General features: G+C 48.4%; 1 protein-coding gene and 1 pseudogene across 2 annotated transcripts; one reads left to right on the top strand and one right to left on the bottom strand.

Annotated features, from left to right (window-relative positions):
* Window positions 1-2,693: 2,693 nt before the first annotated feature.
* Window positions 2,694-8,771, top strand: rad23aa (RAD23 homolog A, nucleotide excision repair protein a). 2 transcript variants are annotated; one of them, XM_068579344.1, is made up of 9 exons: window positions 2,694-2,922; window positions 3,809-3,970; window positions 4,444-4,643; window positions 5,378-5,421; window positions 6,018-6,145; window positions 6,771-6,858; window positions 7,509-7,639; window positions 7,729-7,890; window positions 7,993-8,771. In XM_068579344.1, the coding sequence occupies exons 1-9, from the start codon at window positions 2,857-2,859 to the stop codon at window positions 8,104-8,106; spliced, it is 1,095 nt and encodes a 364-aa protein (XP_068435445.1). In that variant the 5' UTR covers window positions 2,694-2,856; the 3' UTR covers window positions 8,107-8,771. The 2 variants fall into 2 exon arrangements, with proteins under 2 accessions (XP_068435445.1, XP_068435446.1); XM_068579345.1 differs by lacking the exon at window positions 2,694-2,922 and adding an exon at window positions 3,168-3,336.
* Window positions 8,772-13,782: 5,011 nt separating this feature from the next.
* LOC137786421 (nuclear factor 1 X-type-like) overlaps window positions 13,783-21,464 on the bottom strand; it is a 30,335-nt pseudogene continuing 22,653 nt past the window's right edge.

Genomic DNA, 21,464 nt, shown 5'->3' with positions numbered 1-21,464 from the left:
TGCCATCTGCAGCGCCGACTGACTGTGTGTGAGTGAAGTCTGCCCCCTGCTGGCCGCGTCGCAGAACTGCACAGACAAAGTCTGTTTTAGAGAGCCAACTTAACTCCCAACACATTCAGACACAGATGAAACACATCATCTTATTGGACTGTTAGAGCGTTAGAGAAGGACATCGATACAGCTTTCTCACCTTCAATACATTAAATAGGTAAATATGAGGCTACAGACAGTTAGCTTAGCATTACAACAGGAGACAGGATGTAGGCAGATAGTCTGAAGGTGAAGGCAAGACTTCAGGAAGTTAGTAATGATCTCAGCCAAGCAGCAGTTTGGCACATAAACCCCCTTAAAAAGGGCCAGTGTGTAAGTTTTAGTGGCCTCTAGTGGTTTGTGTCTGGACCAACTAAATACCCCTCACTTTAGCCCCTCCCCTCCCCAAGCAGGTCTACAGGTATCTTTAAGATTTTAGCATAACTAGGAGCTTCCTTTATGAATACTCGGTTCTTCTACAGTACTACTTTGTCTACATGTTCACAGATGTATTGCTAAAGTATTTACTCGTAAATATTTGACTGCATGTAGAGTAATCGTTGTTGCCGTCAACTCCAGTGTCCTCCAGCTGGTGGACTTCACCACTTCACGTGTTTGCTTGCACACGTGTGTGTTTGTGTCTTTGGCTCAATCACAACCTCCACGCTTACGGACTCACGGACTTTGAGGCTCACTCACACTACAACTCTGTGAGCATGAAGGGTGTCACACCGTCACACCGTCACACCGGCGAGTGTGTGAGGGCTCTCTGGCAGACATTTTGAGTCCTTTATGAAGCCTTTCCGTCAGTCAGCATTAGATGCCGACTTTGCCCAAAGGAATTACCCACAATGCGCCAAAAAGGCGCATTTCCCAAAATGCCATTCTGCTCCTTAACAGTACTCTATCCTGAATACAATCAAGTCCATTTTGTAGTGCACTAAACATGTGCTTTCTATGACACTTTGAACTCTGCAATGCAAGCAGAAAATATAACCAAACAAAGTAATTGGCTTTGTTTATTGCTGCTTTCAGCGCTGTCGGAGGGCGTGGCCGTTCATTGCTCAGCGGCTGAAGAAGAGATCCTCTTTTTTGGAACCAGCTTCTACTTTCAGTCCGGGGGGGGGGGCAGACACAGTCTCCTCATTTAAGACTAGACTTAAGACTTTCCTCTTTGAACGTGATAATAGTTAAGGCCGACTCAGGTTAGCCCTGCTCCAGCCCCTAGATATGCTGCTATAGGCCTAGACTGCTGGGGGGCATCTTAGGATACACTGAGCTCCTCTTCTCGCTCTCCTTCTGGATGAATTCATGTCTCTTCAATGCACATCACTAACTCTACTTCTTCCTGGGAGCCTCTGTGCTTCCTTCCCTCAAGTTTCTATAGATAGTGCCTGTCTGGAACCGGTCCTGCCTCCTGTCTCCTGCCTCCTACCTCCTGCATCCTACCTCCTGCCATGGCAGCCTGCTGATGCCCCTCCTCTCTACCTCCTTCTGCTGGATGGTTATCTGGATGGTGGTCCATGCCTACGACTCGTTATATGAATCATTTCTGTCATATTCATGTAATGTGCTGTAACTCTGTTACGCTGTTCATTCTGGTCACATGACATCTATTGCCTCTGAGGGATCCTCCTCTGCTGCTCTCACTCAGGTTTCTTCCTTTTTGTTTCTATTTTTTGGGTACTTTATCCGATGTGAGGTCCTGGGACAGTGACGTCGTATGTGTACAGATTTTAAAGTCCTCTGAGGCAAATTTGTTCTGTGTGATTCTGGGTTATACAAATTAAACTGAATTAAATTGAATGGAAAGAGTTCAGTTGTAATGTTTGCATTGTCAGCAACCAGCAGCAAAAGTGACCTGCAGTCAAAGAGGCCTGTGAAGGCCCGCTGAGGACAACATTCACAACTAGGGTCTATGAAGGTGCAGCCATTGGATTAATTAAAGCAAGCAAATCAAAGCCATCAATTAGATGTGGCTTCACACAACGACACACGTATTCCACCTATACACACGTTTTCACTTGATAAGACATCTGACTGGACTTGATGGACATCTGCAGCACTCCCCTGTTACATTTGTTAGGGCGGGACCAAGCCGTCATCATTCTCATTGGTCCATAGAGTTTTGTGACATCATATTAGTCCCATCATAGCTCCACCTAGCTTAAACTAATCAACCATGCTAATACTATGCACCTTTGTAAGTGTACAGGGTCTTTAACACACGCACACGCACGCACACACACACACACACACACGCACACAATCCTTTCAGTTTATCACGTTATCAATTTGGCAGGTTTGAATTTGAATTTTGACTCTCATAATGTTAGAGAAAATGTCACACGTCGCACAGTTGATTACACATTAAATTGTGCTTTCATTCATTATATTCTTTAAAAAAAACGTGGCGACAGCAAGGCTGTATTTAAACAAGTCCACATTTAAATAGATATATTCAGTTGCTGTTCTGAGTGGTAATATTCTCAGTGGACCCTGGCTGTATGTATTGAGTTACTTGTTCTTATTTAGCGTAACTATAAGTAAACAACGAGCATTTATTTGTTGTTTTAATAAAACATGTCTCCCGTGTTCAAAGTCGCGTCGTACTGCAGGAAGTCTCGTGCTTCTCCGGCGGAGCGCGAGCGTTGTCTCGCCGCACCACCAACTTGTCACCAAAGATGGCGATTTGCTGAGTGCTCATGGATACACACATTTTTCGCCTAGTCGTTGTCTCAACAGAAAACGCCAACTTTACAAACAAATTAACGGCTTAGCGAGCGACTATTTCTCCGGCTGAAAGTGTCGTCCGCCGCCGCCGCCATGCAGATCACGCTGAAGACGCTGCAGCAGCAGACAATTCAGATCGAGATAGACCCCGAACAAACGGTGAGTGGCCGCTAGCTCAACGTGCTAACTTTAAGCTAACAGCAGCAGCCGAAGGCACCAGTGTTGGTAACTTTGCGTGGAGACGTCACAGCTGCGTTTTTGATATTTCCCAAGCACGATAACGTTTCATGTGGTCGCGACGAAGCGGTGCCGATTAACGGCACGTGCTCGGAGTTTGGCTACACGCGCAAAAACACACGAACAACGCGGAACCTCCCGAGCGAACGTTAGCCGGCTAGCTAGCAGAGCAGCCCGGTAACAAAAGTCACCGCGACGTCACTGCGAACGGATTTTCTGGTCGTTTAAGTTGCTCCGGGGGGGGACTACACTGCTGCCGCTCGTCGGTGTGAACGTAGTGCCTCCACTTCTGCGACGAGCCCGAGCCTCCCCCCTTCACCCCCCACTACGATAATGGTTGTCATTGCTAATGCTAACGCTTATGACACTGCTAATTACGACGAGCCGTGTTGGTAGCTGGCTAAGTTTATTAGCATGTTCACATCATCGGACATGCAGCTAGTAGGCCGGCGTGAAGGGAGCACCACCCTGTGCTCTCTGACCAGCATCTCCGGGACTCAGAGGGATATAGTCCCGACACTTCTCTCTTATCTTACTTATATCGTATGCTGTGTGAAGGGAACCCTGGTTTTACTTATCGTACTTTTGCAAGTCAGCCATGATGTCTGTCTGTCTGTCTGTTGATGACATTGTCATCGTCCGTCTGGACGGCTTCATTAGTGGGTGCTTTGTAGAAAATCGAGGTCCTGTGACTTGTAGGTCAGAGACCAAGGAGGTGCACAGAGTATTAATATTAATGCGTAGACATAAAAGCCTTAAGAAGTAACTGCAATGTTGGTGTGTAGTTGATGAGTCCTCTCTTTCACAGGTGAAGGCCTTAAAAGAGAAGATCGAGGCAGAAAGAGGAAAAGACAACTTTCCTGTTTCTGGCCAGAAGCTGATTTATGCTGGGAAAATCCTGCAAGATGACACGCCCATTAAAGATTACAACATTGATGAGAAGAATTTTGTGGTGGTGATGGTTTCCAAGGTAAGATCCTGACGACTGTGTGGTTTCTGTTTGAACTTTTCTTTACAAATCTCTTGTCCACAAGTAGCATTTCTATTATAGTACTTCTATTTGGCTTTAAGGTCAGACATTTTCATTATGAAAGGCACTACGAGTATGATTTTCCTATAAGATATTGAATGCACTTCTGTTAAAATAATCCCGCTGAGTCATCGCTTACGACCCGCTGGAAGTGTTTGTCGGTCTCTTTGTTTCTTGCTGGGTTCGGGACAATTCTGGGCGTCAATATCCATTAAAATCGTATTGACGGGGTGCCAGATAGTTGGCGCCTCCAACGGGAAGCTACGAAAACTGGCAGATAGATGGAATGTCGGAAATATCTTTTTAAAAAAGCGAGCCAAGTGGACAAAACGAGCCTGTGCAGGAGAGGCCCGTTTTTGAATGTTGTTTACACAACACCAGTCTAACAACACCTTCTCCCGAACCGGCCGAAGGCTAAACCCGCAGCTGCCGCCTCGCCTCCGGCCTCGGAAGCCCCCAAGCCCCCCGTGCAGGACTCTGGCTCCACGTCAACAGCTGTCCCGGCTACAACCCCAGCTTCAGACCCCGCCCCGGCCCCGGCAGCTGTCCCCATTCCCTCCGAGGAGGCCAAAGAGGAGCCGAGCGCTGAAGCCACAGAACCACAACCAGCCAGGTAGAAGCTGGCAGAGTTTCACTTACTCGCTGTCGTGGATTCTTTACTGTTTATTTATACTTTATTTTACTTTGTCTGCGGCTGTGATCCCGCGACTTCCCCCCCGTGGGACTAATAAAGGAATATCCTATCTTTTTTAGAGAGTAGGGAAGTAGTGCTTGTGGCGTCAATTTTACAAAAAAGGTTTTCCACATTATATTGAGATCTTTATCCAGAGTGATCGGTCTGTCTGGATTCATGTATCCCCAATATTCAAACTTAAATGCCAGAAGTCACTTTTGGGATTGTCATTAACATGAAAACTACACATCAGTTAGTGTAATAAATAAACAAACCATTCATTTAGCTGCTCTCGCTCAATGGTCTGGTTTACTCGATGCATCTTAAAGTTCTTAAAGGTTGAAGTATTTGAAGTGAGCCCTGGTAAAGCAGAGTGTTGTTTCCTAAAAGTTATTTAATCAGTAAATCGTCTAGTTTGGCCAACATTTATATTCAATATTTATATGATACAGGGACTCCTTTAGCAAATGGGCTGGCTCTAGACCCCAAAAAGACAATGACTCAGTCTACCTGTATGACTCATGGGTAACTAAGTTATCTTAAACATCTGAGACACGTATTTTCATTTTAACGTAGTACCTCATCTAAAACGTCGCATATTTTGTATTTAATGTTATGGATATCTAAACGCAGTTCTTGTGTGTGGTCTGACTTTCCTTCTCTCCGTCTCGTAGCTCCAGCGGCGCGGGTCAGGGCTTGGACGCGTCCTCGGCGCTGGGTACGTAACCACTGAGCGTCTGCCAGACTCGCATGCCGGGCAGCTGTTACGGGCTCGATGCAGTCGGGCTGTATCCTGATGGTGGTGGATGTAGATAGTGCTATTTGAGTTTTATAAATAGGTTAACGTCGCAGCCATCTTGGTTGTTGTGTAAAACCTGGGTTATATTTGTTGTGCCACAGATTGTAACTGTTGTGCGTCGGGGACTTTACGTGCTGCAGTGCCGTTCAGGCTGTTTCTATATTTGGACTGTGACAAAAGTACGCCATCCCTTATTGTGGTGCCACAGAGAGCCGTGGGGATTCCCATCCTATTCTAGATTTAGTTGTGCTTACTTGGTAGAGACTGTAAGAGAGGAGCAGTCATGTTTTTTAGCTCTTTTTCTATGTTATAATGTCGTACAGCTATGTACGGTTTAAACGTGCCAGATAGAGCATATCTATTGACTCCACATGGCTCTCAACATGGCAGCGGCCGACAGCGGCAACATCGCTAACGCTGTCTGTCTGGCTCCCTGCTGAACTTCCTGCACGAGGGTGCAACTTTGTAACGTTACAAAACGTGCGGAGTGAGTAACTTGTGTGTTGTGTTTCCAGTGACTGGAGCCGAGTACGAGGCCATGCTCACAGAGATCATGTCCATGGGCTACGAGAGGGAGAGAGTGGTGGCCGCGCTGCGGGCCAGTTTCAACAACCCCCACAGAGCCGTGGAGTACCTGCTCACTGTGAGTTCACCTGGAAGCCTCTGCTGGTTTCTCTCGTAGTGTTTTTATACATTCAACATATGTGTGTGCTGCAGTTGTCACCATCGTGCTAACCCACGTGTAATGTCCGATGTATGTACTAAATATGAAACACTGAAATGTACGAGACGTGCTTGAGCTCTGCCGTCTGCAGCGTCGTCCCACATCTCGGCTGCCACGACTCGGCTTCATCCGGTCGCCGCTTTCAGTGTGGAAAAGTTTTAAAAGACACGTTTCCTGACTTAGTGTTAGTGTAACCGCTCAGTGCTCCGCATGCTGAAGGTTTGCTCTGTTGGGTGAAGCTCAGGAGCTCTAAAGGGAACCAGAGCATTTCTATGATCAAGGAGTTTCTGTCCCACTGCTGTCAGCCTGGCGATGGCTGAGCGATCAGCAGCTGACGGTGAACAAGGTTACTCACCTGATGTATGCACAGGAACACACACACACACACACACACACACACACACACACACACACACACACACACACAGTGAGTTGTAATAAAATTTAAACCACATGATGAGTTCCCCACTATCCTCCATGTTTGGCAGCTGGTGTGTGTGTGTGTGTGTGTGTGTGTGTGTTGACCCTGCTGTCGTTGTCTCAGGGGATCCCCAGCAGCCCGGTCCAGGAGAGCAACCCTCCAGCTCAGGCTCCTGCGTCTGGCCCCGCGGAGGCCCCGTCTCTAGCAGAGGGTGAGGCGCCTCCCTGTGCACCAAAACATGTCAAAGGTTCTGCTGACGCTAGCGGAGAACCAACATACAACTTCCTGCTATGTTGTCACATGTGACGGCTCGGACACATCTACAGACGCCGACAATGAACAACTGTCGAGCCTCACTGGCAGGCGATGACTCATCACATGACTCATCACATGACTCATCGGTCTCAGAAGCTTTCCTGATGCGCTCGTGTGTAAATTGTTGTTCGACTTGTTAGTCGTTGCCAAACTTTCACCGTTTAGTCTCCGCAGTGTGTTCAGTGTTCTCTCTCGTGGCTTCGGGCTTTTTGTTGATTGGGACGAGAGCTGAAGAGTTATTATTTATTTATTTATTTTACGGCAGAATAGCCAACAAGGTTCTGATATGAAAGAATCTGCAACTTTTCTCCACTGGAAAGTTTTAACTGCAATATATACAGAACAAGATGAATGTTTATACAAATATTCTCTCCCTCGTCGCAGTAGAGCCCACATCTAATCTGTGTCCTCGTCACATCTCAATATATTCATGTTTTCTACTTCACTCGTCTCTGTGGACTCGAGTGAACAAGACTGTGAACTTGACTCCAGCTCAGCCTTGAGTGATGAGACGCGTTTGGGTTCAAATGGTTCTCGGTTCTGCAGGAGAGAACCCACTTGCATTCCTGCGGACCCAGCCTCAGTTCCTGCACATGAGGCAGGCCATCCAGCAGAACCCCACGCTGCTGCCGGCGCTCCTGCAGCAACTAGGCCGAGAGAATCCTCAACTTCTACAGGTAACGCGTCTGGAAGGGTCTCCGTGGATTCACATCCTCGCTCCCGCCGCGTTTCACGGATCTAACCATGACCTCGTCTCCCCCCACAGCAAATCAGTCAGCATCAGGAGCTGTTCATCCAGATGTTGAACGAGCCAGTGGGAGATGCCGGAGACGCGCCAGAAGTTGGCGAGTTGGGGGCGGCAGGGGAGGAGGGCGCGCCTGTGAACTACATCCAGGTCACGCCTCAGGAGAAGGAAGCCATCGAGAGGGTGAGGACTGAACGTTTGTCTCTTTTCGTCCTCTCTGTTGTGAGGAATGAGATTCAAAGCGCTGCAGATCCTAAAGCAGCGGTTCCCTCCTCTCCTCACCAGTTAAAAGCGCTGGGTTTCCCCGAGGCGCTGGTGATCCAGGCCTACTTCGCCTGCGAGAAGAACGAGAACCTGGCAGCCAACTTTCTCCTCAACCAGGGACTGGAAGACGACTGAGCGGCGCCGCCTTCCTGCTCCTCCTCCTGCCCCTCCCCTCTCCAGCTCGGCATCAAAAAGACTGCACCCCCAATTTCATTGTACAGCTACCAACCTCGGCTCAACCCGACCGGAGGGCGGGGCCAGCGGGGCGGGGGGCGTGCGGGTGGGGGACGGGACGGGGGAGGGGTCACACGCTTACAGTACACGAGGAGGTCGCGTGCGGGAAGGTCAGACTCGGATCATCGGAGGTCGAGGGTGTGAAAGTGGAGGAACGACAAAACCCACGTGAATTCCAATGGAATGTGTGGGCTTTGTCTCGGGGAGATCTTTAATTTGATTTTAGACGCGCGCTTTGTGACATTAGGGAGGCGGGCGGGGCGGGCGGGAGAGGGGGCGGGGCCGCGACGAGTGCGTGTGCGTGTGCGTGAGTTCATGTCTGTGTGCCTGGGCAGATGGATGCGATACAGTCGAGCTGAAAAAAAGTAATCAATTTTGCATTCTCTTAAGTTTGTTAATGCCGTAGGAAGCACATCGTCCTCACCGCGACATCTTTATCAGTGTGTGTAACTGCTTGTATGTGAGCCTCATGTACGGACGGCCAGGAGCGCAGCGGGCTGAGGTGGACTGTGCTGCTCCTATGTATGTGTCTGACATGATGTTGCTGGGGGGGGTCTATCAGTCTGTTTGGGGGGAGGGATGGGGGAGGGTAGGCGGGGGGGAAGAGAAGGGGGTGAAGGAAACTAAACTGACAAAGAAGTACCCGCTTGTTCTGTTCACTTTGTACCTCGTCTGTCCTTCATGCAAACAATGCTGTGCCTGCCTGTTTGGGTTCATCACATGTGGAACTATTCTTCTTTTTGTCTGATAGCTTCTGGTGCTAATTAACACTAGCGTTAGCATCTCCTGTGCCACTTAACATGCATTAAAAGAAGAACCCAATGGAGGCTGGAGCGGACGCTGGTGGCCACGGTGAGGAGGTTTTATCCATTGAAGTCTCGCCGTTAAATCAACTCGTATTTATTTGTTCCCCCCCCCCCCGTTCACCAAATTGGTTTATTTTATCAGGACGGCCCTCAACAGTTTGTTTTCAGTCCTCCAGCATTTCACCTTCATGTTGGAAGACAAGTTACAAGTTAACCAAAATGATTAAATATCCACACTTTAAGTTCTCACGTGTTCTATGCAAGTATTTGCAGATTAAGCTCTGTGTGCGTGTGTGTGTCTGTGTGCATGTGTGAGTGTGTGTTGCATAGAGGTCTAAACCATCTGTGTGATCGGGTCATCAGGACGATGCAACTTATTCTTTTTCTCCACATGTTCATCGGATGCGTTCAGAATAAACAACGTTACACACTTCTGTTGCACCATCACGTCGAGGCTCGAGAAGAGCCGTTTATTTTTTTGTCTTGTGACGTCGCTTTCAGACCTTCAAAACTCTCCAGGGTTCTTTTAAAATTACTTTAGTAAACTTTCTGGACTTCATCTTCCCGACCTGAGGAAAACAGTCTGAAGCTAAACCGTAACATTTGATTTAATCTCACTTCTGATGAGGCTTAGATTAAATTCTGAATAAAAGAAAACTACAACTATCTTTAACTCTTCTGCCACTGACATTTGGGCTCTACTTAAAATAACCTACAGGCGTGGGCGGGGCCTGTAGACTGCGCAGGGATCCGATTGGCCGCTCCTGGTTTCTCGCTACAGGCTCGTGGGCCTTTGCCCAGAATTTCAATATTAAGTAATTGATATGATTTGCTGTTGGAAATTCAAACGACTACAAGGAGGCGCAGAGCGACTTCAAGGCGGAGGAGATGTGGGACGAGGCGCAGAGCGACTTCAGAGACGCAAAACTTCATCAGAGGAAAGCAACAAGACTTCAGCGACGAAACGCCGTCAAAGTGAGAAACGCTGCCGTGTCTTTAGTCTCGCTCCTGAGGGGGCGGGGCCTCTTGCTAATTGTTGATATAGTTATATATTTAAAGTATATTTGGCATTCATTTATTACATGAAACAAGCTCCTCAGTCTTTTACCCATTTTAGAAATGAGCATTGACAAGTTTCTCAGCCGGCGACTGAAAGACGCGTGAATCTGAAATATGAATATCGGCAAATGCTGCGAAACACACTTTACATTAAAGGCCACGAGAGCGTTATGAGGCTAAACTACACAAAGCGGGCAGTGAGACGCTTTAGTAAACACAATAAACACTATAAGAGCAAAGGCGGTCACCTCAACGTGGTCCTTGAACACAACACAATGAAAAGACAAGAGGTGTCAGTCTCATTTTACTGTGAGATTAGAGGTCATTAAACGTCTTTCAGGCTGCGAGTCAGACGTGATGAAGATGAAGATGTGGCTGAAATACTCACCGGGTCGACAGGAGCCCTCTAGTGGGTTAATCCTGCTGTTACACCAGCAGCCGCTGAAACAAACCAGCTGCTGACGTGAAGGCCGACATTATACGTTTAAATACTAGAAGTAGGATTCGTGAGAACGTGTAGCGACGCTTTGAATCCTCTTTGTGAGAGTTAAATTGTTCTTGTTAGCCATCAAGCGCGAGTAGTGCTCACCTTTAATGCTTTTTAAAGTTATAGAAATATATAGTGTCACGTAAAAGAAGAGCGATATCAACAAGTAAATCTCATGCTCGTTGAGTAATGAATATGAATTTAGAGGACGTGTTTTCCACTGAGTTCACCTGTCGGTCTCTGCCTCGCCGATGAGAGCCGTGAGACTCAACCGAAACAATGAGCTGAAAAGATGCTAAAAGTGTGAACCGGCTTTGAGTTACGATGCTCAGGTTTATCTCGTAGAGCGACCCGTCACGTTCGACACATCCTGGTCTTTTGACCCAGAGCACATGTACAAATATTAGTTGACACAGCTTTAAAATTCATTTCTCCACCTATAAGCAGAGCAGCTAACGGCGCTAACGGTTCTGATGGAGCTAACGGTGTTTCCCAGACGCCATGTTTCTGCAATATAACAGAGGTATTTATGAGTTTAGACTTTCCCTCCTTAAATAATAACTTTTAAACATTTTAATAATCCTCAGTTTTAAATTACTTGGATTTACTTTCCAGTAAAACACACCGTCATACTATGAATAGTGATGAATGGTCCCGGGTTGTCCAGACGTTTCATTTGCGGACGTCCGCCACCAACGCGGGAGATGAAGAGGTCTCAGGTCCTGAGGGTCATCGTGCATAAAAACAGATCCAGCATCCTGAAATGACACGCGTGTCCTCGTATATGACAAAGACACACATGACGTAAGACATGATGAATAACACTGGAGCCGTAGAGGAGCACAGGCCTGCAGATAGAATCATATATCATGTAATTATGAAATGCAGGACTTTCCCTTGTTTAACTCGAGTAAGTGTTGCATTGTGGTGCCGTCACGTTGTATTAAAGTAGAAGTGAAGGCGCTCCATCACATGTTCGACACACAGCTGACACGACACGAGAATAAGCACAGACGAGAAGGCGGATACAGCCAAGAACATCCTTTTATTCAATCAAGTAAAGGTGTTGCTCTTTTCAAACTGTTTTTTTCTTTATTATTATTATGGAAAAGAAACTGTAATTAACACATGCATTTCACCATGGGCTCTGGGGAGGGGGGTGTCTGATGGAGGAGGAGGAGCACGTGTAGCAGGAGAGGTTTCCAGGGTGGAGGCCACGGGCCGGAGGGGGCGGGGCTAAGTCTACACTGAACACGGCCCAGCGGCCTATCAACCGGTTCTAAACAAAGGAAATGTCAAAAAATTTCAAAATAAAACAGCGGACGGTTCGGCCACAAGGTCTGACTGGGCTCTTTGAACGGTGCAGGGGCAGAAACACACACACACACAGACAGACACACACACACACACACAGACAGACACACACACACTGCCCTGTGCAAGCCGCTCGTCTCTGCTATGGCTTCTCAAACGGTGGCGCTCTCTCTTGTTAAAGGCTTGATTGATAATACTGCTGCTGGCTTCATTTGTATGATGAAGAGAATAAAAGTATAAAAATTAAAAAGTTGCATATATATTGAATTGTTTTTTTTATTTTCTTCGCAGGACAAAAAAAAAATCTGTAAATCGCTTGATTTTGCTGGTGGAATTTCCCGGTGCTTTTCTCTAGTAGTCACCAACTAGCTTTTTCTTTTCTTTTTCTCGTGCGGCTCTGGGGCCGCGTGGCTTTGGTCAATCAAACGCTGATCCAGAAGAAGATGGCGGCGTCTCTCTCGTGATTGTGCTAAACCTGAGCCCTCCAGTCTCCGTGCTGTGGAACCGGTCCGCTTCATAAGGTGCTGCAAGTCCTTCAAACTAAAGACAAAAAAAATTCGAAATAAAATTCAAATAGCTGGTCACATTCAACCACTAGAAAGGTGCATGACTGAAGGTCTCAACGCAGGAACGACGACGAAAATGAAAGAATCCAAATTCATTTATAGAAAAAATTTAAATAGAAACAAGGATTAGGAACTACACTATCACTACTGGCCCTCTCTCTCTCTCCCTCTCTCTCTCTCTCTCTCTCTCTCCCTCTCTCTCCCTCTCTCTTTCTCTCTCTCTCTCTGTGAGTGCTCCCCGTCCTCCGGCCGGGCCCAGAGCCCGGTGGTGTAACTTGTTCACTTACATTAGCTGTTGAATGGAGAAGCGGAAGAAGATGGTATGTAATACAATGTGAAAGCGTACAGACAAGAATAACATGTGAGCTAACTGCATTCTGCTCAGACAAAAAAAAACAAAACAAAAAAAACAAAAAAAAAATCTTTGCGTAATCTTTTTTTTTTTTTTTTTTTTCAACCCCGCCGTTCAGAGAAAGGGAGGAGGGGGGAGGGGCTGGGGGAGGGAGGGGGAGGGGCTGGGGGAGGGAGGGGGAGGGGTTACACGGCTACAGACTACTCCAGTGTCCGAGATAGACAGAAGACAAGATACGGAGGAAGAGAAGCAAGACAGAAAATATCTTTTTTTGTGGCTTTTTTTCTTTTTTTTATGCTTTTCCTAATTATTCAACAATAAAAAGAGGAACTAAATCACACCAATGTCCTTTAGTACTATGTATACTGCTCGTAAAAAGCTCCAAGAAGAGGAAGAGAAAGATATAGAAGTATGAAGGAGGGGGACGTTTTTTGTGTGTGTTTTTTTTGTGTTTTTTTGTTTCTTTCTTTCGAGATGGGCACTCAGGATTACGAGATGGAATCTGTGAACAAAAGGCACTTTTTAGGGACAACCTTTAAGATGCTCTGAGTCTATAACACTACGTCACCAAACATGTATTTATAATCATTTACAGGGGGAGATTCGGTGGGAAAGGGGGGCGCTGTTCCCTCTCCCTGAGCCGACTGGACGTCTCACACCAAACAGCAATCACATCGGCGTCGCCGCTCTCGCCTCTTTAGATCAGAAGTGTGAGTCTTTGTCCCGCAACAGGATGACTTGTTGGACAAGATTTCCCCTCTGACTGTCCTCTGCTATGGTGTACAGGTGGTGGTGGTGTAGGTGGTGGTGTAGGTGGTGTAGGTGGTGGGGGGGGGGATGCCTTTTGTCACAACAGCCTCTTTTCAGAGCAATCAACCCCCCCCCCCCATCGGTAAATACAAAAAGAATTAAAGAGGAATAGACTAACGCATGATTTCCTAAAATTTGCTTTTATGATAACACTTTTTTTTGTTTATTACTATTTATGTATAATAGAGATTGAATGTACTTTATTCTTTACGAAAGCACCAGGTTTTCATAGTGATATATATTTTACGAGTTGCAAAATTGTTCCTTCAGCCCTCCCACATGTTGAAAACAAAACTCAATAGAAATGAAAACATTTTCGATAAACGCAAGAAAAAAGAAGAAGAAAAAACAAACAAAAAAACAACAACAACAAAAAGGAAATTTTAAAAAACAATTTCCCCAAACTTACTTACAAAGACTGGGATACTTTTCTCGCCGCCCTCGTGTTTAGAGTCCCGCAGCTCGTGGACTTGAAAAGAACAAAAAAACAAAACAAAACACAACCTCGGAGGGTTCGGCCCTCTCGTCTCCAGACGCGCTGAAAACAATCGCTAACAAACAAACACAATTCCTCTACCAAGGCATTGCACATGGCTCAATCGACACACATCATTTACAACAACACTTCCCATCAAAACAAGAAAGAAAACAACAAAACCTAATCTTCTTTTGTTTATCATCATCCTCAACTACGTCATCATCATCATCATCATCATCACCGTCTACGTCTCTATTGTTGTGTTTGCCGCGCTGCGTCGGTCGTAATGTGGTTCGGAGGCTTCGGCTCTGTCGGGTTGTTTGGTTGCATCCTATGACTGCGATGAACGCCGCGCTTCAAGAAATAACTAGACTGCCACAGAGCTTATCTTGCAAATAAAACAAAACAAAATGTATATATCTATAAATATATATGTGTATTATATATAAAGATGCTTGCGATTATCTAGGGAGCTGTCGCCGTTTCCTTTGTTTCCTCGTCCCATCTCTCCTGACGTGTGTTTTTTTCCACCTTTCGCTATAGCTTATACGTGAGAAAAAAGAACCTGAATTCATGTTTGACAAATTGCATAATGGGAATACAGAGGCACTTCCATAGGTTAGAAAAAGAAATCGCTTCAGCCGCCGTCGACGCCCCGAACTCGGCAGAGCTGCTTCTCTCTCTACGAAGCCGGCGGGCGTGTCGTGTTTCCCTGCAGTGAAGCGCGAGGCGGGCAGTCCAGTTATTTAGTGAGCTGGCGTGGCGCCTCCGTGTGAGACTCAGGGGACGTGAGCGGGCGGATCGGTGAGAAAACGATTCAAAGCATGAAGGCCTCCTCAGATTGTCTGCTTTCTCTTTAATTCATGTTTTTCTTTTTAAGACTTCCCTTTGAATTCAGTCGCGGGGGAGGGGGAGGGGGATTAGTGGTCGGTGAGTTTAGGATGCGGCGCTCTGTGCTCTGAGATCTCGTCCCCGTGATTTAAAGAAGAAAAAAAAAAACACTTAAGTGGCCGTCTAATTCTGAATAAAAAAAACTCACAAGCTCGGCTGGTATGATTGTTTTAGTGCAGATTTTGATCATCAAGGGCTCGTCGGTTCACAACAGTAAAGGGGGAGTGCTGGTGTGTGTGTGTGTGTGTGTGTGTGTGTGTGTGTGTGTGTTGGGGCCCATCCTGATCCTGTGCACCGAAACAAAAACAACAAAACGTGGGGCACGTGGGTGATCCTCCTCCCGGCGGCCTTAGAGGCCCTCGCTCCGCAAACAGCCGGATATGTCACATATTCATTTTGCTCCACAGTGTGGCCCCTCTGCTCTTGGAGCAGCGGCCCGTCTGGGAGTGTAAACAACAGGGTAAACTTTAGGGAGACTCGGGGTCCCGTCTTCAGCAACCTTCCCCTCCTTGCTTCTGCTTTATTTTCTCTTTCTATCACTCGTACATCACCAGCTCCACCAGCGGCTGCACCGGGGGCCAGATAGTAGACTTCTTTTAGCTTTCTGTGGAGCCGTGTGGGTCAGCGGGGGCCCTCGCCAGACAATGAGCTTCCTGTGATTGTCAAAATGCTGCCTCGTGTGGTCCTCCGAAGTACAGCAGCTGGCAAATTGGTAAATCTGGCACTGGGAACAGAAGAACCAGTTTGACGCTGTGGGAAACGCGCGTCTTCGCTCGTTTAGGTGTTTTTTTGCCGAGTCAGATAAGAAGTTTGAAGCCTTTACGCTAAGCTATGCTAAGCTAAGCTAAGGGGCTGCTCGCCGTAACGTGCTCGAGTGTGGTATCGATCAACTCGTCTAACTCTCGGCAAGAAAAAAGAAAATGAAGGAAACAAACAGCATTTCCCAAAAAACGTCAAACCTGGTCTTGGCGTTTTGGCGTCTACCATCTGGTCCGGGTCAGCTGACCACCCTGTCTACACCGCTTTAACATCCCACTGTGTGTCTCGATAAGGTGCTGTCATTCAAATACAAAACAATTATAAAATAGTACAAATCCAAAAAAGGAATAAATTCAAATAAGAGAACACACAAGAGATAACAAAATCAATCATCTACATCACAAAGAGGGCGAACGGGGGGAACCAATAGCTGCTGTCTCTAGGGATCGTCACCGCGTGTCTCATCAAACCGGTGGAGTGAGTCCACTGGGTTCATCAAATGGGGGAAAAGAACCCAACACCACCACCTATGAATCCTACCTAATGTCCGACTGGGCAACTGTGTGTGTGTGTGTCTGTGTGTGTGTGTGTTGACAATTGTACCGCACGCGCTGTGGTCGTGGCACAGATTGTGCAAGTGTGTGTGTGGCGGGGGTGGAGGTGTGGGAATGAGCGGAGGCCTAATGATTTGCCAAACTGAGCGACGGGTGAGGGGGTTTGGGGTTGGTTGAGGACACGAGGAGGCTCCTCGCCACCTCGTGTTCGTCCCTCTTTAAAACTCTGACTAGGTCTGGTTCACCTACCATGCCGCGTAGGTAAATAGTGCACATCGTTACGATTAGTGTTAATTGATTCAAGCTTCTAGTGCAACCCTCGATCAAGATCTGTTTTGGCATGGTCTCTCTCTAGCTCCTCGCAGCTCCTGAAGGGACTCTGTGGAGCCTCGCAGACGGAGAGGAAACGTCGGTCAATTCGATTTTCGTTTTGGGTGATGGCCGGACATCACGGGAGCACGGACGGCAGCGTATCGGAAAACCAAAATAGCGGATTCGTCGTGGGCGGAGCTTAAAAGTTGTGTGAGTTGTTTGCGACAGTTCTTTTTTTTTTTTTTTTTTTTGTTGCCATTCATGACACAACGCGTCCTCGCGGGGAGGAGCAGGAGGAGGAGCGCTCCCCCTGCTGGGCTCCTCCTGCGTTGCTGCTGCTGCTGCTGCGGTGGTTGTGTGTGTTTCCAGGAGCTGAAGTTTGTCCCCTTCACCCTTTTTCCTTCTTCATCCTGGCGTCCTCTTCGTCCGTCCGTTCATCTCTTCCATCGATACGCCTTTTTTTTCGCCGGAGAAAAGAAGCGGGTCCTCACCTCTGACTGGATAAATGAGTCCAGAGTTCCTCTAAAAAAAAAAAAAAGAAAAGCGGCGTGCTGCTGTAGCTCCTCCTGCGTTGGTTGTGTTTGGTGTCGGTGGGACGGCGCGCTGCCGGGGGGCCGGGCGGTGGAGGTGATGGAGGACGACTGTTAACCTGCGGGTTTGTTTCTCTGCTTTTCTATTTCCGATTGTAAAGAAAGAATTCTAGTTGCTGGTTTGGGCACAGATCTTGTCAGAGGAACCAAGACTGGAAAAGAAGAGGGAGGGGGGGGTCATGTTAGTACCAAAACCAGTAACACCAGCAACACCAGTAACACCAGCAACACCAGCAACACGTGTGCACACAGGACTGAAAGATTGTGTCATCAGAATGACATTTCCACAGCCGCTGACACAATCCAACACGTTCTCTTGACGTTCCTCGTGGATTGAACCGCGTATCGAGTCATTGAAGCTAACAGTGTCCAGGTGCAGCTGGAAGAGGGAGCGTGAGTCTGGAGGAGGGTTCATCTTCTGGGGAACACGACAGCATTTCATTAGGATGTATTGAACAGTTGTTTCAGAACCGCAAAGTGGTTCGATTCGAATCCCCCCTCCCCCATTTCTACACTGTCCAAAAACACCAAAAGACAACAAGGAACCAGGAAGCAGAACCCTTTGAGACGCCTGCTCTTAGTCATTTGGGCCGCTGGCGGTTCCTCCGGCTCGCAGCAGAACCACCGGCTGTCCCGTCCGCTCCGTCCTCTTCTGGAGACCAGGACCCGGAGCCCTGGAGACCAGCAGCAGTAGCAGTCAGCGGGGCGCGGGGGGTCCGTCCTCACGGTGGGGTCTCGGGGCAGAAAGTGGGTCACCGGCGGCGCTGCTCGGCCCGCGGGACCCGGCGCCGCGTGGTAGTGCGCCAACATTCTAGGAGGCGAGCCTAGGAAACTACTCGCAGCCTTTTGTTTTGTTTGACTCCAACAGGTCGCATGAATACCCCCCCACCCCCCCACCCACACACACACACACACACACACACACACACACACACACACACACACACACACACACACACACACACTGGGCTCCCTGGGCACGGTCCCAGCGGGCTGAGCGCATTGTAACTCCTCCCTTCTTAGTTACTCTCTCCTTCACACACAATCCATCCATCTCCCCTGAAACACTGCATCCTTGGCAGCAGACAGTGACCCCCCCCCTCCCCCCCCCCCTACCCCCTCCCCCCTCCCCTCTTCTCAAATTCAAGATCAACTGGCTATGACATCATGTCTGGTTGCCGGGGGTAACGAGACAGCCGGGGGCGGGACTTACGCCGGACCGCCGAAACTCTGTCCCCTCCGCCGGTGTCCTGTTCACCCGCCGAGCTCCTTCAGGCCGGCAGCGCCTCGCCGCCGCCACCAGAGGGCGCAGGCGGCCCGCTGGAGGGAGCGCAGCACACGCTGCTGCCGCTCCTCCGTCTGGTGATCTATCAGAGAGTTTAGTGGCCCATCAATCAGGCCAACCGGTAACGCTGTGTGTTGTGGCTCCCAGAGGAGAAGCAGACATCAGGGCCCACGCGGTGCCGAGCGTCAGTGAGCGGATTAAGGAAAAGGCATCGACGGCGGAAACCACGGCGATACTTCATATTGATTCGGTGCGGAGATGTTTTTCATGGCTCGGGTCGAGGGCCGGGATGGTATTTTTAGACAGTAGAGCGCTTCCAACTTTGTGGAGAACCTCGTCCTGTTTCAACACCATGATGCCCCTCCCCCTCCCTCTTCGTGGGTCTGTGACGCCTTTTCCTCCCAAAAATCTGAGCCCGACCTCCCTGTGGCGCTCTTGTGGCGGAGCGAGTACCAAGCCCTGTGGAGCCGGGTCTGAACGCCCAAAAGCAGAAGAACAGCCGTCACGGCAGCGCGGCGCCTGCGCACGGGAGTGTTTTGCAACGAGGCGTTCGTCGATCACACGCCAATGTCTCCCTACTTTCTGTTGTGTGCAACACACCAGGGCAGCGACAGGAGATGAAGGTTGGAGTGAAACAGAGAAAGAAAGAGAGAGAGAGGAAGGTGAATAACGTTTGCAGGAGCAGGGGGAAAGAGAAAGGGAGGAAAAGTGAGAAGGCCGAGGGAGGGGATGGGCCGAGCCGTTTCAGATGGTTTCCATGTGCTCCGGAGCAGAGCCGCTCCAGGTGGGTGTGGTGGGAACGCTAATGAGAAAAGTAGCGGTGGTGATGGAGTTGGAGGAGGGAGGAGGGGGGGGGGGACGAGCGGTTGATGGAGGGAAAGAACGAAAAAGGAGAAAGTGCGAGGACGAAGCGGGAGAAAGTGAAAAAGAGGGAGGCGGGGGAAGGGAGAGGGGAGTGAGACGAAGCCAAACACAGAAAAAGAGAGAGTGAAGAGGAAGAGGGAAAAGGGGAGGAAGCAAGGAGAGGCAGGGAGAAGAAGAAAAAAAGGCGGCGAGGGAGGAGGCCTCAGGCTCCATATGTGCCGAATAAACAGACGAGCGCATACGGTGAACCGCGCACGCACAGTGAGATACAGATGTGCGAACGCACGGAGACGCTGCGAGAGGCCGAAGGAAACCCAGCGGTGGAGTTTCGTGGTCTGCATCCACACGTTCATCAGGTTTCTTTCCCTCCGCCGTCCCGGACTCTCTCACCTGCGTCTGCTGCGGGATGTTCAGAAAGTTGTTGTCCCGTGATCCGATGCCGACAAACCTGTTGGGAGCTGTGGCGCCTGGCGTGGAGTATGCTGCAACAGAAGAGGAGCAAACGGAGGCGTCAGCGCGAGGCGCACACACCGCCGCCGGCTTTTCACCAAGAGTTGCATTGTGGGGAAGATGGGCGTCCACGTTCTTACCAAACGCGATCGACACCGCTCTAATGTCTGGAGGCAAACACCAAGCAGCCTGTTAGCTTAGCACAAAGACGAGGGGGGCGGCTAGCATGGCTGTTTCGGAAGCCAGCCGCGTGTATTTATTTCTAAAAATGAAATAAACTAAACGCAACATGTTGGTAATTAGTTAATTAGTCAATTATGTTACCTTCAAAAACCAGTGGAGCCGTAACCTCCTTCCTTCCAGTCTTCATGCTAAGCTAAGCTAACAGGCCGCGGGCTGTATCTTCCTATTTACCACACATTTACGAGCCAAGGAAAGTTTCAAACTTGTTGCCTGAACATGTGAAAAGTATACCGCTAACCCACTTGTTCTGCTGTTGTTAAATATTAAAGATGCAGATAAATCAATTGAGAACGACAGGAAAGTATCTCATTGAGGCCATCAAAGCCCAACAGAAAGTCTGCCAAAAGCTGGTATGCAAACTTAGCTCTCCCCGAGTGATTAAATCCCGCTGATAAACTCGGCTGGAAGTGATTGAGCGCACCAGAATCCTGACATTGAGGATCAGTCGGGGACATTTAAAACCCTCTGGCATCAAAGCTTCTGACAAATTTAGGGCAGTCTGAAACACCCGACGGACTCCAGCATTTTAATCTCACCGAGGGATTCAGGATGCAGTGTGCAGACTTGTGTTTGTGCGGAGGAAAGGGAGGGAGGACAGGGAGGAGAGAGACAGAGTGAAAGATAATTTTGAGATTTTATGTGGATGGACATATACAGTATACATCCATGTGTTTCTAAGAATTGGAATAACATACATAAGACATAAAGAAAAGACTTTGAGACGCTGACTGGGGGGTAAAACGCAAACACTAGATTGGAAGGAAAGCTAAAAAGAAACAAAAATAAAAAAAAGTGCTCCATCCAGTGCCCCTTGTATCACAGGTGAGGAAGACAAATGTGTGGTGAGAAAAGCTCCCCGGCTGGACTGACACCCGACACCTTAAAAACACACCTTGTCCTATCCTGCCTGACGGCCAACACGCTAAAATAAATAAGGAGAAATCCCACCAAGAAACTAAAATCAGCTCAAACATAAAACAGTATTGTTTTCAACAGTTTTTTCCCAAAAATTTTCTACAGGAATGTTTTGGAGTCCATTGACATTAACTGCCCTAAATGTGTGCTCGTCACGAGTAAGAAAGAATTAATACAGAACAATCATAATGTTGTTTCTTGGTTTGCGAATGAGTCCTTCAAGGGAGGAAGAGGAGGACTGAGGAGGAGGATGAAGGCGGTGATGTGGCTTCCACACCGGACAACGCAGAGTGGGTTGCTCAACGCGTTGCTCAAACTTAAGGGGGCCTAGTACACAACCCTGATGAACACCACGGGAGTCCGTTAGGTGGAGGCGCGTCTAACCGGACCTCCGGAGGCCTCCGTCTACTCTGAGCTCCACAGTGGGTCCTGTTCAGGCTCCCGCAGCCGACCCTCCAAAGGTTTAAAGGAGGCGAGATGTCGGATACACAGGAGCAACGATGGAGTCGGTGGAAGAACAAATG

This window comes from Clinocottus analis, unplaced genomic scaffold (assembly GCF_023055335.1).
Source record: "Clinocottus analis isolate CAN_PGR_092001 unplaced genomic scaffold, fCliAna1.0.p SCAF_16, whole genome shotgun sequence".
NCBI classification, from domain to species: Eukaryota; Metazoa; Chordata; class Actinopteri; order Perciformes; family Cottidae; genus Clinocottus; species Clinocottus analis.
This window is presented reverse-complemented; position numbering and strand designations above follow the sequence as displayed.

Bases quoted from the DNA above. Each gene is read 5' to 3' on its own strand.
- rad23aa (XM_068579344.1), top strand. From the start codon at position 2,857: ATGCAGATCACGCTGAAGACGCTGCAGCAGCAGACAATTCAGATCGAG. The intron at 2,923-3,808 runs GTGAGTGGCCGC...TCTCTTTCACAG, and splicing joins AGATAGACCCCGAACAAACG to GTGAAGGCCTTAAAAGAGAA. The intron at 6,859-7,508 runs GTGAGGCGCCTC...TCGGTTCTGCAG, and splicing joins GGCCCCGTCTCTAGCAGAGG to GAGAGAACCCACTTGCATTC.